This window comes from Agelaius tricolor, unplaced genomic scaffold, assembly GCF_023055355.1.
Source record: "Agelaius tricolor isolate 1412-34295 unplaced genomic scaffold, bAgeTri1.0.p SCAF_16, whole genome shotgun sequence".
Lineage (NCBI taxonomy): Eukaryota > Metazoa > Chordata > Aves > Passeriformes > Icteridae > Agelaius > Agelaius tricolor.
This window is the reverse complement of record NW_027269276.1, coordinates 10,765,835-10,782,818: the sequence shown is the minus strand read 5'-3', so window position 1 is coordinate 10,782,818 and position 16,984 is coordinate 10,765,835. Positions and strand designations below refer to the sequence as shown.

The 16,984-nt window shown below is 40.7% G+C and overlaps 2 protein-coding genes across 4 annotated transcripts in view; both read left to right on the top strand.

The window, feature by feature from the left end:
* SLC12A1 (solute carrier family 12 member 1) overlaps window positions 1-4,983 on the top strand; it is a 42,497-nt gene extending 37,514 nt beyond the window's left edge. The window contains exons 25-27 of the mRNA XM_071441501.1: window positions 971-1,106; window positions 3,078-3,145; window positions 3,888-4,983. Coding sequence (XP_071297602.1) covers window positions 971-1,106; window positions 3,078-3,145; window positions 3,888-4,023 — 340 coding nt within the window. The 3' untranslated portion in view covers window positions 4,024-4,983. The remainder of the gene's footprint in view (window positions 1-970; window positions 1,107-3,077; window positions 3,146-3,887) is intronic.
* Window positions 4,984-10,019: 5,036 nt separating this feature from the next.
* Window positions 10,020-16,774, top strand: DUT (deoxyuridine triphosphatase). Of its 3 annotated transcripts, none has more exons than XM_071441496.1 (7): window positions 10,020-10,179; window positions 10,751-10,913; window positions 12,348-12,439; window positions 13,520-13,564; window positions 14,937-15,011; window positions 15,939-16,009; window positions 16,430-16,774. In XM_071441496.1, exons 2-7 carry the CDS (start codon window positions 10,753-10,755, stop codon window positions 16,484-16,486), a joined length of 501 nt encoding a protein of 166 aa, XP_071297597.1. In that variant the 5' UTR covers window positions 10,020-10,179; window positions 10,751-10,752; the 3' UTR covers window positions 16,487-16,774. The 3 variants fall into 3 exon arrangements, with proteins under 3 accessions (XP_071297597.1, XP_071297595.1, XP_071297596.1); XM_071441494.1 differs by lacking the exon at window positions 10,020-10,179 and adding an exon at window positions 10,200-10,357; XM_071441495.1 differs by lacking the exon at window positions 10,020-10,179 and adding an exon at window positions 10,449-10,504.
* The last annotated feature ends 210 nt before the right edge of the window (window positions 16,775-16,984 follow it).

Here is a 16,984-nt window from a genome sequence, read left to right as displayed (position 1 = left end):
TGCATTTGCTGCATCAGCACTATCTGAACTGAAAAAGTGAGTTCTATGCCAGACACTTGCTAGACAGACCATTGGATCTCTCTTCCAGCTGGAGCCCCATCTATTGAATGAATAATAAGAGGATTATCACTACTTTACATACTGAAACAGACAGTGAGGATGTTGACAAACAATGACAGCTTAGCAACAGCAACACTAAATGTTGCATATCACAGCCTTTAACCCCTCTCTTGGCTTCCTGGCCAAACAGCCAAAGCCAGCCTGTGCCCAGTCTGCCACTTCACAACAAGGCCTGTCAGCACCAAGTGCTCAGAGAAATACTCAGACTCACACCCGTACAAAAGAAACTCCCTGAGATCTCTGTGAATTTTCAACAATGGGCAAGAAAGGAAGTACTGAAGGACAATAAGGTTCTCCAGATGAAAACATTCAAAAGTTCAAGAAAGAACTTGAAATTTAGAGAGAAAATCTGAACACAGTTCCAAGTCCACATATAGCAAAAAAACCTACAGTGTTTCCTTCAGCCCCATGTAACAGGCAATTTGTATCACCTGTTTATCCATTGCATTAAAACCATATCAGTGAGGTGATTGGTCCAGCTAGTGCCGAAACAATAATAAAATGTTCAGTGTTCGTGAGGAGACCCATATTGTTAATATTAGCAACCAACATACTGCAGTTTGCAGTTACTGTAAAATTCATTTCAATTCAAAGGACAATGCAGAAAATTTTCTGCTAAATGCAGTGTTTAATTATCCTCAAATAACCTTTTAATTATTCTCAAATAACCCAAACATACAGAAGTGGCACAACTATAACTTGGGGCACAATGTAGCAAAGAATAGTTAAAGATTTTGCATGTTTTTCAGCTATAATTATTATCAGAGAGGCCCGTCATCCACAGTGACTGCGAAATAAGTTAGGGAGTTCATACCCTGCAGCAAGGCCTCCTTTGTAATTCCTGTTTCAGCTGGAAATTCTTTGAAGAGATGATTGAACCATATCGCCTCCATGAGAGCTGCAAAGATATGACAACTGCTGAGAAATTAAAGCGAGAGACTCCATGGAAAATTACAGATGCAGAGCTGGAAGCATTCAAGGAGAAGGTAAAGCCTCACCTACTTTTTTACATATCTACCTTTTCTTACCCTCCAGATGTCTGAGGCGATTAGTAAGAAAAAGTGAAACAGCAGATACGGCATTAAAAACACGACATGTACAAACCTGTATTTGATATTTACAGATTGAATTTCTATTGTAAACACTGCAGAGGTGTGTTATGATTGCATTATTGAGCTCTCTCAGACCTTGGCATGTTTACACAGTATTTTCCAGGCTGATGAGAAGCCCTGCCCACATCAAAGCCAGCCAGATGAAAACCACCTCTGAACCAGAAGCCGCACAGTTACTGCACTGAGCCTCAGCTAATTGGGTCTGCTGAGGTTTATTAAATGGCTCCACTGTTTTGGAGTTTGAATCTCTTAAAGGGTGCAGTTCCAAACATTCACCACTTTGGGCCATTTAGAACTGAATCCAGACACTTCAACTAAGCTAGAAATTTCTCCAAAGGCAGGGTTGAGCATGAATTCTTACCTCAATGGCAGAGTGAAGACTAAACCAGTCTACCACACAGAAGCTCTCCTGCAGCTCAGAGGAACTTCAAGGCAGATGCTGCTGATCCACTGAGTGAATTACAGCCCAGTCCGCTCTTTACATTTGTTGGGAAAATACCTTTTTACCAATGAACCACCAGGATTCATCAGGCCAGTGATAAAAAGATGCAAACTCCTTCACCCTTAAGAGACAAGTTCTCCTTTAACTCACAGAGAATTGATCTAGCAATTTTAGTTATGGTTCCTGTGGAATTAACATGAGTACATTGGGAGTTTCGTTATCTCCACTTTATGATGCTGGTAACTTCCTCAACAGAGCAAGGATTGTGACTCTGAGCTCAAAGCTGCCAAAAGTCACAGCCTGGCATATGAACATAAGCAGAAATCAATGATGATTTAAGATAACACACTACACTACCCACTGCAGCAGCTGGGAAGCAGACTGACTGCTCATGGAGCTGATAATCAGCATAAGGTTATATAGTCAGCTATGGGCAGAAAACCTTAGAATTATTCTCACCTTAAATTATCAAAAAGTGAGAGTCAGAGCCCTTAAAACACCTCAGTATAAAAGATAACAGGAATCTAATCACAGACACTCACATGCAGAACTACAGAGGATACACATGCAGAGGATACAACAGAAAAAAAAAAATATGTGATCAGGCATGGTGTTGTCTAGGTCACTAATTTAGGAACCAGAAAAATTCCTCAAAAGTTGAAGAGAGTCAGCAATATTAAAATACCAAATTACTCTGTAAAACAAGAACAGCAACAAAAAGTTTAGCTTACACATCTCAAAAGACATGCCCCTTATCTTCAGAAGTAGGGCAATTCTGGGAATTTTACAGAGGACATTAGAACATTTACAATTCAACAGATAAAAACCCAGCAGCATAGATAAAAGGTGATGTTATAGGATGATTCTCATGAGGTAACAGCTGGCTACATTATGAGGGTTCTTACCTATATAGTTATGTACAAGAACAGTGACATTTCTGTAGAGAAGGAAAATTTAAGATCTGAATGGAGAAAAATTTGCTTTTTACTTTCTCTAGGGAAAGAGAAAATAATTTACAAAATCAGTCAAGATACATCTATCTTACATAAACCTGTCCTGGTCTCTTGTTCCCTGTTGACTTGTGGTTAACCCATAAAAACATGGAGGGCTTGAGTTCAATCATAAAGTAAGTTCAGTACAAAAATAATCCCCCAGGAAACCTCACACAGGAGTGAACCATTAAAGTGGCCCTAATATAACTACACCAATCAAAAAAGTGTGGCTTAGCCTCATATTTTGCCATGGCTGAGACTCTGGACCCTAGAGCAGACCTGGCTTCCAGTGCTGCCAAAGCAGCAGCAGAAAATCTTGCAGCCAAGGGGGAGTGTAGAAGTCCCTAAGCCACCAGAGCTGAGGATCACTGACCTGACTGATATTTTTCTTTTCCTGGTGTGTTTAATCAGAGCTACCGCCAAGTGCGTCTGAATGAACTCTTACAGGAGCACTCGAGAGCAGCCAACCTCATTGTCCTGTGAGTTGCAACATTTTTGTTTCTAAGAATAATGTGGAGTGGGATTCTGGACTGGAGCTACAGAAACCCTTGTGTTAATTCACTGAGCACAAAAGTAATCTTTTAAGTACCTTCTGGAGGACTTGCAGCTGGACTGATGCTTCTCTGGGACTGCACTGAATATGAATCTTTCCTGGTGATGAAGCAATTGTATAAAGGAAAGGAGGCCACCAATAAAATTGCCCAAAAAGGCCCTTTCCAGAACTTTTATTTACAGACACTTTTTTTTTTTGTACACAGCTTCAATAAATTGGCTTGCACTTGTGATGCACAGATAAACCTCTACAGTTCTATTAATTCAGTCTCAAAAAAAGGGGTGGTCACATAGTGCTTACCACAAATTGACCATATTTTAAAACTCCCATCTCACAGTAACTGCAGATCAGAAAATTGACTGATGGACTCCAAAACTGTGCATGTGTTGCATTTTTATCCTTTTTTAAAAAAATCATACTATTTGTGAGTTTTATAACCCCAAAAATAGTCTTTACCAGTTTAAGGTTACAAAAAGCAGCTAATATCTAGTACCATCAGGTGAGCAAAGGTTTGCAAATTAAGGCTTTATGATATGAAAACAATCTTTTAGAGTAATTATATCAGAGTTGTATATGAACAGTGATGTTTTCTGCTTAGTATTTAATGAGAAGCATGGGCTACCCCTGCCTTCATAGTGATAATTTTATTTTTCCCTCTGCCCAAACAGGAGCCTCCCTGTGGCAAGAAAAGGAGCAGTGTCTGACTACCTGTACATGGCTTGGCTAGAAATTCTCTCCAAGAACCTTCCTCCAGTCTTAATGGTCAGAGGCAACCACAAAAATGTACTGACCTTCTATTCTTAGAAAAACATCAGTGCCTGGAATATGCCTTGCTTGATTCCAACAGCTTCATTTTTAATGGCAATGGTTCCTCAAAGACACACTCATTTAACAGAAGTCCAAAATTTTCATAATTGACAGGGTTTTTTTCATAAATCCAAAGCAAAGAAGTAGAAAAAAAATCTAAATGGTCCCTGCTGGTGCTACACTCCAGTACAGGCAAAAGAAGGAAAATCTACCTATATATATGTCATACGAGACAGCAAATCTTTTGAGCACACAAAGAAGAAATTCTTCTGATTTTATAAAGTATTGAAAAAATCTTGGATATTTATCATAGAGAGCAAAAACTAACTGTGATAAAATAGAAAGGATTAAATCTCTAAATAATTTTTTCAAACTGCACTATCATAGTTGCTAATAGGATTCAAATGAAATGCACAAACTTGTGAGACAAAACCTGTACGGCATCCATCAGGTATAAGTCCTGAACTGATGGAATACAAGTAGAACACATGCAATGATTTTTGATTGTAATATTGCCAAATTAGGACCTATGCCTACAGCAGATGCTTTTACCTAAAATGTTGTGCTAACTTAAATGAATTCAAATACTTCTAATTTAGTCACAAAAAATTATATGTATAAAAATATGGACTTTATTACAAGACTTGATAATGCATTTTCAAGCTCTGACAGGCAATAGAATGTGTGATTGAAATAATTAAATATTTTAAGTAAATTTCACAAAAAAATTGGTAAAACATTAGATATTCTGATAATTTTTGCTATGAATGTTAGGGTTAATATAATCTGACATTATACATTGGGATAATATGTACAATGATTTATGTGATTAGAAAACAAAAACTCATTAGCTGAGTTGAATGCCTTACTTTTGATTTATATAAAAGATTTCTCTCTTTTTTGACTTTCTAAATAATATTAATTATACACTAACTTCAAATAAAGGCAATTCATTAAGTTGTGTAATTTTTCTATTTTCTACGCTGCAATGTTATGGTACTTTATAATTTCAGCTGTCAAGAAAAGCAGCTTCTCTTTTTAATGGGTAAAGCTATATCCTATGTGTAAGCACTATTTAAATCAAGGACCATCAAGGAACATTTATTTATTTTCTGTAGTCCTGCAACTCCTTTGCAGAGATCAACCAACATGAAAGCCTCATGAAAGCCAGGGAACCCTGGATTTCACTAATTGTATCGTTTAAAGCAGGCCTCAGCTTCCATCTTGCTTGAATTATTAGAATTTAACTTGTAGTGGATTCAGAACTCCATCTCCAAAAATTACAAATATTTAATATTTATATTTTTTCTGAGTTCAACAGCAGCAATTCAGCAGAACATGGTAATGTAGCCCAGTAATCCATGCTTTATTTTCTCTATCTATTAAAGGCAGGATATTAAATATTGATATTTTCTCATAATGTTCTTCCTTTGCCTCTCACACATTTACAATCTGGCTGAAGGCTCATTTTACAACCTAACTGCATTACACAGAAGTTTCCTCCATATACCAGACTTCCTGCACAACTCTTGAGCAAACCAAAGCTGACATTCTGCACCTGCAAAACAAGGAGATCATTCTCATCCTTCACAGAGATATCAGCAGTGATACTGGAGCTTGCTGCATGCTGCCAGGTCCTTGCAGCTCCTTGTGGAATTGCAATGGTCACCATCCTCTCCACCTGACACAGACACAATCTGAATGGCACCCAGCCAAAGCCAAGCTTCTAGGGAGGCTCCACGAAGGCTTTGTGGGTTTCTTACCACAACCTACACAAGGACCTGGAGGAATTCTACACCTCTGTTAAGCCTTTTAATGATGCATATGAATGGGGATTGTGTCTTCAATATTCCCAAGTACTATAATTCTCAACCTGTAGGGAGCATTGACCTAAACTGTTCAGGGGGACCCTAAGCAGGTCCAAAAAAGAGAATGAGAACAAAATAAACCAGCAATAGCACTTTTAATACTACTCACACCTCCCTCTCACAAACACACTGCTGTGGGCATTGCAAAAATAAATCCCAAGAGATACCTTTCTAAATAAATAGTCATCAAAAACTAAGTACTGACATACACATTTCTATAAAATTTCTTGCTTGCACTACAGTGACTAATTAGAACACGTACCTACACAGCAATATAATGGGATAAACTCAAGATGCAGCAGCACTTAACTACCTGAAGGTTATTTCTACAAATTCACAAGTAATTCAAACAAAGTATTTTCCTAGCAGCTTCTACTCTTTGTTCCTCACCACGATTTCTGAATGTTTGTAGACCAATTTGGAGAGTATATTAATTATGAACCATCTTAAATTGCAACTTACATGGCAAAATTTTGTTAGTCCACCTCCCTCATTCCCAACTCTGTAAGAGACAGTTCTGTTGCAGTTGAGACAGCCACAACACACAGAGTAACACCATCCAATTTCAGAGGGCTTCAAGCTCTGCCCTTCTTGCTCTTCAGCCCAACCTTTTATCCCCTCATGCTGATGCCCTGCCCCTGTGTGCCCTCTGTTCCCTGTGTGGTTGCTCAGTGCCCCTGGGCACTCCATGGCTCATTGCTGGCAGTGCTGCTCACCTGCTGCTCACAGCTGCACCCGCTGGGGATGAGGCTGGGCCAGCCCCACTCCCCATCACCACACACTGGGGACCAGAATTTTAATCATCAAGTTAGTAACTAAACTAATTACATGTTTGACATCTCTAGGAAAAAATACAGCTCTAATGCTGTCTAGCACATGTTTAGCTTATATCACGCTACCAATTCCACAAGTTTATATAATTTAGGCTGGATTTGGTCAGTCACAACAAAAGCAAGCAAGGTAAAGTGACCAGGGACATTTAAGTCTGAAAATACCATTGCTATGAAGCAAGGACAAAGAATATTTTGAATTTTGTTCAAAAGCCTAGGCATCCTGCACAGCTAAGCTTGTGCCTAAGGGCCTGTTAAAATGATCCACTATTGCTCCTCTCATCAGTGAATCTTACCTTTCCCTCCTAGTGTTAGTGGAGCTCCAACAGGTATCACAGACAGCATTTCATCATAGTTCAGAGACTACACTTTCCTTAGATCTTTCTACAACCACTGGCAAGCTGCCCATCTTGATCACACACCCCTAAAGCACAGTCCAGATTATGCTGTCCAGAACAGTATTCTTCCAATGTTTTTTCACTAGATCACAACAGAGATTCTTTTTGAAGGGATTGTTTCCTTATTTTATTTTTAAATCAGCTACCCTACAGTGCTAGTAGAAAAGCTACCTAACCAAAAAGGCACTGAATTGTGAGGATTAACAACTGTAACTACACTGCAAAAAGCATGTTGTTATCCTACTTCACACTTGAAGGAGTTTCCACTCAATCTTCATCATCACAAACTACAAAGCTCCAGCCACCAGCTAGGAAATTTCATCAGTCTTAAAGCTCAGCAATTTTCATTACATCTTTGAAAAGTCCTACCAAAAGCTTTCCTGACTGAGCAATACTAATCCTCAGAAAACATAGACATTTCTCATTTTTTCTCTCTTTCTCTAATCCCATGTGGGATTTCAAGATCTTTTTGGCAAAAGCAGTTTCAGCACCTGATCAGTAGTTTACAAGCCAGAGACATGAACAGGTAACAGGAATCTGCACTGCAGTTGCACATATGGGGCAAACAGCTACAAACAGTCTTAGCTACTAGTGACTCCTCTAACTGCCCTTAGCTGTTTGTCACCTCCCCTCAGGCAGAGGTCCCTGACCTGTCAGCAAAGCTGTAGGGACAGACTGTGAGTAACCCTCAGGATTTTCAGGGTCTTGAATTTCAGGGGTCTCCCTCAAACGTCTTCCTCTGGTGGTTTGGTGTCATTGGACTTCAAGGAAGTGAGTGTGGATCACTCCAAAATCCTGCTCTGTCTCCCTTGTAACCTCTCCAACTCTTGGCAGCAGAACAAAAACCTTCAGTGCTGCAGCTCTTTGCTAAACGAGTGACTCATCACTCGAGTTACAGATGAGCAAAGTCAAGGTTTGCAAGTGTTGTCCTTCAGCAGAGGTCAGGCCACTGTTCAAACATCTCTTCATGCTGGCACCCAGGGCACAGCCCCCTGGCAGCTCTGTAGGCCAGCACTGCTGAGGGAACACCTCACACTGGCCTTGACTCTGCAAGGAAAAATGGCAACAAACAAATACAGCGAGCTGCAGCTCACATTCTCCACAAACAAGTGCCATAACCCACAATCATGTCATTGGCTGGAATTTCATCAGAGGAAATTAAGTTTCAAACAAAATCAAACACACTAAGGTTGTCTGGAACAGAGTAAAAAGCAATGGCAAAATTCCACAACCCCCATGCTGTGCTGCAAACATGCAATCAAACTTAGAGTTTCATTATAAACAGACAACATCATAACAGCCTTTTTAAATTATAAACCTTCATCATCGTGAAAGAGACAGCTGTGCTAAGTAAGAATGGGGTGGGAAGTCACTGTTTTAAAGCCAGGGTTTTCTTCTAATAAAAATCCTCATTTTAACACCAAAACTTCAGTAGGAAGAATTTTGTGGCTATTACCCCGAAAGAGGCTCTGTTTCTTTCTGTGTACAACAAAGCAGCCTCCACTCCTACTCTCAGTCCAGCCAAAAAGGCAAATTATTTCAGTTTATCTCAGGATTGTTTTCCAAAGGCAGGAGGAAATGCCTGATGGAGAGCAGCACTAATCATCCATCAGGAATGCAGGAAGGTTTACTGACTCTACAGGGCAAGCAACACATTCTCAGAACCAAGGTAAACTTGGTTTTAGACCTCCAGCATAAGGCTGGGGGGTTCCCCTTATAAAGATCTGGGAAAAAACAAGTGTCACTCAGCTGAGTCCTTTCCTCTCTATTATTCATGGGCTTCCAGGCTACCTCAAGCAGAGTTTAGAACCCAGCCTGCTTCCCCAAGTCTGGGCACTCATAAAATTGGTCCTTTTCTACACTATAATGCGGATGCAGTCCTAAACTCCATAAAGTCCTGCTTGTATAAATAAACATTTACAATTAGATACTAATCTGATACTAAGCCTATAAAATTCAATTTTTGGATAGCTTACATCAGAAGCCATTAAATATTTTAAGTAGCTTTTTCACGTGGGTCTTTGTTACATATATATTCTCCTTAAAACAGTGCTTACTATTTAGACTGAAAATACTGAACAGGAATAAAACAAAGCCCAAATTGGGACATTTTTAAAAATACCTTTCACAACTGAACTGCCATGTGTAGTAAAGGTTTCACTGCCATCTGGCTGCATTTAGAAAACATAACATAGCAAAGAGACGATTACATACACTTAAGAGTTTAAAACAAAAATCATAGAGACTAGTTTATAGTCTATAGATAGACCAGCAATATCTAGACCAGCAAAAAGAATCCAAAAGTCTGTAGCTATTATGCAGAGCCAAATATCTCTATTAGCCTCACCAGGGACAATTTTGAAACTATGAATCCAATGGACAGTCTTTTCAGCCCATAGCAGAGAGTGATGGGGGAATCCAGGAAATTCCCTATTTCTAGGGATATACATATGTCCTGTAGAATATATTTATTTGTAGATAGAAAGCCATAGATATAGGAAAAACAGGGGGAAAATTTCATCATAAATCGAATGGTAAGACGGCAGAGTGTATTAAAGACAATGAAATAAGTCTTCTGCTCCAAGACAGAAGAACAGGGCAGGCCTAGCATTGACAGGTTTTCCCATCCACCTCATCGTCAAGAATTGTTCTCTTGTAAGGCAAACGCTTCTGTGATGGCCTGACCATTTCTGAAGGAGTTTCTTTCTGCCTCTATTCGGTGCAACGCGCTCTAGGATCTGCTCTAACAGCAGGATTACACTGGATGCTCTCCAGAGGTCCCTCTCAGCCCCAAGCACCCCGTGACGGTGGAGGACAGCGGCTGTTTGCCGGCCGAGGGGCAGCCCGCTCTGCCCAGCGCCCTCGGCTGTGCGGCGCGGGAACGAGAACGGCCCCGGGGCTCCTCTGAGGGCCCCGCCCCGCCCGTGCAGCCGCAATCGCGTCCCCCGGCAACGCTGCGCGGCCCGCGGGGTCCGCCTGCCAGCCTGCGGCAGCGCCGCCGCCGCGTTCCGAGGGGCGCCGCGGGCCGGGCTGGTGCCCGAGGGGCTGCGCCGGCAGGTAGAGCCCGGACAACAGGGGGAGAACGGGGCGCCGGCACCTCCGCCCGCGCCCCATGAGCCGTGCGGACCGCGGCGGGGAGCGCCTGGCGAGCGGTCCATGGCGCGCTTCCCACACGGCAGCGGCAGCGTTATGTTAGCCCGGTGCCTCCGGTGGCTCCGGCACCCCTGCGGGCGCTGTAAGGAGGGGTGGGGGAGTTGCGGAGCAGCATACGCTGCCCTGCCCGCAGCCTTCGGGGGCTTTTGGGGGATACACCCTCCCCAGCCGCACCGCGGGCCCGCTCGCCGCGCCTCGGGGGCCGCCCGGCTGTGAGGCGGTGGCCGCGGTTTGGGGCTACGGGCGAGTCCCGCCTGATACACGGGGCGGGACCCTCAGTGCGGGCGCGGGGTGCCCGGGAGGAGCTGGGAGAGGCCATTCTCACCGAGGGGGGAATAGGGTTGCGCCGCGCGCGGAGAGGCCCCGGACGGGCCGGTTTCCCCCCCTGCTCCCGCCCCCATGGGCCGCGCCGGGTTTTGGCGGGCTTTTGGCGAGCGGGTTGCCATCCCTCACAGCGTCTCTGCCGTTCCCTCAGCCATGCCCGCCTCCGAAGCCGTGCCGCAGCCGTCCCCCAGCAAGAGGCAGAAGGGCTCGGGGCCTGGAGAAGCCTCCGCACGGCTGCGCTTCACCAAGCTGTCCGAGAACGCCTTCACCCCGTCCAGGGGCTCCGCGCGGGCTGCGGGCTACGATCTGTACAGGTGAGGGAGGGTGATGGTACAGCACCCGCGGCGGGAGCTCCGGCGGCTGGCAGGGCCCTCGTGGCTTCTTGCCGAGCTGAGTCCCCGGACAGTCTCGCTGGCCGTGCAGGAGAGGAGGCCAGAGCTGATCTAGTCGTAGCTCCCCTCCTCCCCCATCCCTCACCATTTTCGGTTATCTGTGGTCCAGCCATGTTACAGCATAGATTTCATCAGGCACAGATGCCGTCATTGGCTAAAAATCAGGCTTGACAGAGTATCCAGAATTGCTGCTGGTGCTCACATCGGCCAGGTTGCGTTCCTCTTGAAAGGAAAATATGGTAGCGCACACAAAGCGCACGTGGGCCCTCCTTGCCAGCACTTGAGCTTTTCTGTTTTCCTCTTGGCTCCGGGGCTGCTGCCTGCCAGAGGGCCTTGTAGCAGTTTGATAGTGCCCCTGGCTGGAAACCACGTGGGTTCATGTACAGACTCAGGTTTTGGTTTGAATTGATAACGGCCCTTATTCATTGTCTTTCACTATGTTCAGGAATACCTGTAGCTAGCCTTGTGGTTGTTTGCATAGTGCTTCTGCGATCAACTCACTAGTTTTGAACGAGTGAACTTTGCTGCTGCCACTTCTAACTTACCTTTTTTAGTATTACGTAGAATACCCAACCTTTTTCTTCCTTCACCTCTTTGACTTCTTTCCTGAAGATTTACTGCACTACACCTTACCCTTTTTTCTTTTTATCCCTTTCATCTCACCAGGTTTGTTTTTGTTCTTGTTCCAATGTTGCACTGTAGACCTGGAAAAAGTCTGTTTTATAGAAAACCTTTCAATGCTTCCCATCATTTGAAAAACAGCTCTTTGTCAAGGTCAAGACATGACAAGTATTGTCACCACTGCTTTTCATTAGGTCTCCAGTTGAGTAGCTTCAACCAGTTCTTAAAATCTCTGTAGTTCAGAGTTTCCACGAGAATCATGTGAATCATGAACTGTCAGACTGCTCAGAAAAGAAACATTGTTGCCTAAAAGTTAATTTACTAGATTATTAAATTTGATTACAGCTAGTTCATCTGCTGTAGAAAGCTTAATCAGACTGTATCATTCATAAAGTTTCTGCTATTGCACAAAAAATGCACAAGCACATTTACCTAATGGTTACTTTAAACTTGTATTTTTTTCTATCTTACTAATTAAAAAAACATTTGAAACTGGCAATTGCTGGAGTATGCTGTTCAAATGACACTTCTGGAATCTTAAACTAGCACCATCAGAATGGCAACATCTTGTGTTTTAGGATCTGCATTTAATTTTTCAAATCTGTAAATATTTGTTGTTTAAATTTCATGGTACAAATTCCCTGGCAGATAATTCTGGGTAATTTTGTACCTTAAGTTACAGTAAAGAAACTAAAAAATATTCTATATAAACCAGTGTTTCTTTCTTCAACGTAGTGCCTATGACTGCGTGATCCCACCCATGGAAAAGGCTGTGGTGAAAACAGACATTCAAATAGCACTTCCTTCTGGCTGCTATGGCCGAGTCGGTGAGTACACAGCTGTCTAAAGGCTGCAGAGTCAGTCTAGAACAGGTTTGACAGCATCTTCACATTTAGATTCTGCCTAAAGCTTTCAGAATTAGTCAGCACAAAGAAGGGATGCCACGTGGCTGTGTGATTTACTAAATCTTGTAGTATTTTCCTGTTACCTGCTGTCAGACACATTTAAGGTTTGGTGTGTGTCAGGTGGACCAAGGATGATCAGCAAAAATGCCTGTACTCTACATACAACTTTATAGGCCCCACAATAGTTCATTATTTGTATGCAGTTTCAGAATTCAAATCACAAAGACTAATAGGTGATGGACATACAGAAAATGCATCTCTGGTTGTTTAAAAATTAACCTCAGAGTACCAGTGTAGTAGAATTTGATGACATATTGTGATAGAATAAGAAAGATATCTGTACAAGATATTCTGTTTATTTTGTGCATTCTTTATCTGAATTATGTATAAATTCTTTATGTAAAAAAGCAGTAGCCACTCCAGTGGAAGAACACAACCAGAGTTTGCCATGTCCTTTTATGTAAAAGAACACATGCATTTCTCTTATCCCAAAGAAAATTTAAAAGATCATATCATTTTCAGTTCCACGTCACAGTAGGCTAAGGTAAGTAAAAACCCAAATCCCCACACATAATTTATCTGTGTATAACACTGCTTAGGAAATTCCTTGCCAGGTATTGTTTTCCTTCATAACTTAAATGGATTGACCTAATATTCTTCTGAGATGATGCTGGACCAGTGGTAGTCACCAAAAATAAACCAAGATTAGACAGTCTGTCTGCTCCAGTTGCCTTCCTTGGAGAAACCTACTCTGCAATTGCAGGTCAAATAAAGATACATTTCCATTACTTAAAAATTGCAATATTATTGTTGCCTGTTGCAGCTGTTATTCTGCTTAATATATATGTAAATACTCTTAACAGTAATTCCTGTCATATGTTTATTTTAAAAAGACTGGAAACAATTGTCGTTCCCAAGACTCTGAGCAAACACACTATATAACCTATAAATACTGTCTTTTTAAAGAAATAAATTGCAATACTTTAAAAAATTCTTTTCTAGCACCACGTTCTGGTTTAGCTGCAAAGCACTTCATAGATGTTGGAGGTAAGCTTTTTGTTCTTTTTATTAAGACTTAGTAAGTATTGCTCACAGAAGTGCCTTAGTTTCACACTGTAATGTGCAAATAAATGATGGCTTCCTGGGGACTCTGGCAAAAGGAGACACCTGGGTAACACCTGAGAGAGACAGGTCAGCATAATTATGTTAACACTTTCTTAATAATCAAAAAGATTACTGTTTGTTTTTTAATAATAACTGTATCATACTTCTGTAGGCAGTGCCTGCCATAGAAGTTACTTTTTGGCTTATGCATTAAAGATGACTTCTTACATGCTGGTTTCTCCATTTTTTTAACCAGCAAATTAACTTGAGAATTGCTTGTTTTTCTGAATTTTCAAAACTCAGGGGATACTCCCAGTGTTACTAGCGCCTTAATTAGGAAGCTGTTTAGAAATGCCATTGGATTAACCCAAAACATTAGATAGGGGAGCTGTGTAAATACCTTTTCCACACTGGAACTAGTGCAGAGATTGCATGGGAACTATGGATCATATGCACTACAGTTTTTTCAAAAGCTGAAGGAACTACTTTAAAAAGCAGGATTTTCTTCTTAAATGGCCATTTTGTGGTTCAACATCAAAACTTCAAGGTACACTCATACTACAGTTTCCTCTGGTGTTAGTAATCACTAATGGTAGTACTTTGTATAAGCTGGGCAATGTCTTGGACTGGCATTTAATTTTAGTATTTAAATTATTTCTGCAAAATACATAGGACCACAGGGAGGCCCAAACTCATATTTTCTACTGGAAATGCATTTCCTCTATCTGAGAGAAAAACTCTAAAGAAGCAGAATATCATTATTTTAATGTGCACTGGTAGCTAGTCTTCTGAACTATGTAGTTAATACAGCCATACAAAATACAAGAGTAAGCCAGTTTTATAGTCTTGGTACTTGGTACTAGAATGTAGCTGTATGACAGTCACTTCCTTACAGCTCTGCTTCTGTTACCTTGCCAGAGGTACAGGGTTTGGATCTGTGCAGATCCATAGCTCTCAAATGAAATGTTAGAGTTAAGAACAGATTTCTGCTTGACACTGAAAGAGCTGAAGTTAGCAGAACAAATGGGGCCTGAATTTAGTCCAGCTGTCTTGATTTCAGATAGGGTATTACTACTAAAATTAGTAGTACAGTGGTAAAGCACTTCTTGACATGTGATGGTGTTTCTCAGTTCCTTTTGCAAGACTGATTAGCATTTTTAGATCTCAGTATTTGCATATATATTGTTAGTTTTGCATCAGAAGTACAAAGGATGTCATTACTGTAATCATTTATTAATCTAAACCTTAATCTAATCTAGTTATCTCATACACTGACATTTACTAATTGGGTACCTCTCAAAATTTCTCCTGACAGCTGGTGTTATTGATGAGGATTACAGGGGAAATGTTGGTGTGGTACTGTTCAACTTTGGCAAGGAGACCTTTGAAGGTAAGTGTTAAGCCTGGCAGAGCTTATTTTCTTCAGCCATCTGACTGGGAATGAGAAACTAATTTTTTCTTTAGAAGCTTATGCAGAGGTAGAACTAGCTGGGAACATTTTTCTTCTCTCAGTTAACAAAAGCATAGATACTTAATAATGTCCTGTCATGGGAACATGTAAAGATTGTACTCATATTTAATTAAGCAGCATGCAAAAAAACTGCCGCCAAAACCAGCACACCACCACAAAAGCAAACTAAAACATCCCAACTTAGCTAAGCTTTAGATTGACAAGCTGTACTGAAATGCAACTTTGTATCAAGTTACTACCTTTCTCTGAAAAGCAAAATTAACTAAGCAGTATTTGAGAAAAATCTTCTCCAGAGTTCTGGGAAACATGAGTAACAGAGAGGATTTTCCCTTTATTACACCATCTTTCTGCAAAAAGTCAGTTTTAAGTTTCAGTGCCCAGTTGCAAGAGACGTGCTTTTGTGGCCTCTCCTGCATCTCCACATCACAAGCTGCTTAGGGAGGTTCTGTGAACCAGATTGGTTTTTAGTGACAAACTTTTATCAGTTTGCCTTTTTCTCCCCAAATTCCTGGGTCTAGTTCATAAAAAGAGCTACATTATCCATCCAGCTGTCTCTCCATCTCTGCAGTACTTGTACACAATGAACTTAAGATGCCAGAGTATGGCAGCAGGAATGAATGGAAAGGCCTTGGGCTGGTACAGCTGCTGACATTCACCATAGAAGGACCAAACAAAAGTTTATCTTAACCTATATTTTTCTGGGTCTGTTAACATCTGTTTAGATAAGTTTTAAAGAAGTGTTTTCACTTCTAGTATATTCTGATATTCTTGAAAGGAGATTGTCTAAAGTCTATATTCATTGTTCACTTTTTTGAAGGAACTAATAATATTTTAACTTCTTTGCAGTTAAAAAAGGGGATAGAATTGCCCAGCTCATCTGTGAACGCATTTATTATCCTGAGCTAGAAGAAGTTGAAGTAAGTTGACAAAAGAAAATACTTCTGCTCTTTCAATGATTATTAGTTTAAGATACTTGTTTACAAGAGGAAATTTATTATATAGATAAATACTTGGCTAAAATTACTTTCAGTGGTAAAACTGCATAGCAGCAGTACTACCTGAATGAAAGTCTTGATTCCTTGTCCATACTTGCACAGATTTTTTTTTCTTTTTTTTTTGGTAAATTTTCAGAGTTTTTGAGGAACAGTTCAGAAATGGTTGTCTTACAAGCATTTGTTTAAGCTTGTACAAAAGATATTCTAAAGTCTCTTGCATACATTTTTTTGTTTCTTAATGATAGTTCTTGTTACAAGTAAATGATAGATGATATCTCTTGTATAGAAACAAAATAAAAAGTTAAGGCACTAAACCAGCTTATCATAATTGATGTCTTTCAGACTCTGGATGATACAGAACGTGGTGAAGGTGGCTTTGGCTCTACTGGAAAGAACTGAAAATGACTTGAATACGCTTTCTATTTTTGTTTTTTGTTATACTATTTCTAAATTTTCATCTGAATTAGAAGTAGGATTTCTGGAGTACATAAGAATATTTCAAGTTTTATTGAGATTTCTCTGTATCTATCCTCCAGTGAATTTGTCTGCATAATGAGGAAATATGCATGACTGGCTTGACTTAGTGGTTAATGTATTATTTTCTCTTACAAGAAGTTTGGTCCTCAGCAATAAGAACATATTGTTTATGTGGCAATTACGCTATAATAAATGAAAAAAATAACTTAATGATATATTTTATTTTACTCACTTAAACTACAACAGCCAATTGTTCCCTTGCCAGTTTTTGTTAGACTTCTGAAAGCTATCTTGCACATGGCTCAGGATTTCATACTGAGACCTTGTTTCATACAGAATCAGTGACAGTACCAATAGGACTTTCCACTGTGACACCAAAATCAGAATAAGACAAAGATATTCAATATTGCATCCTCTACA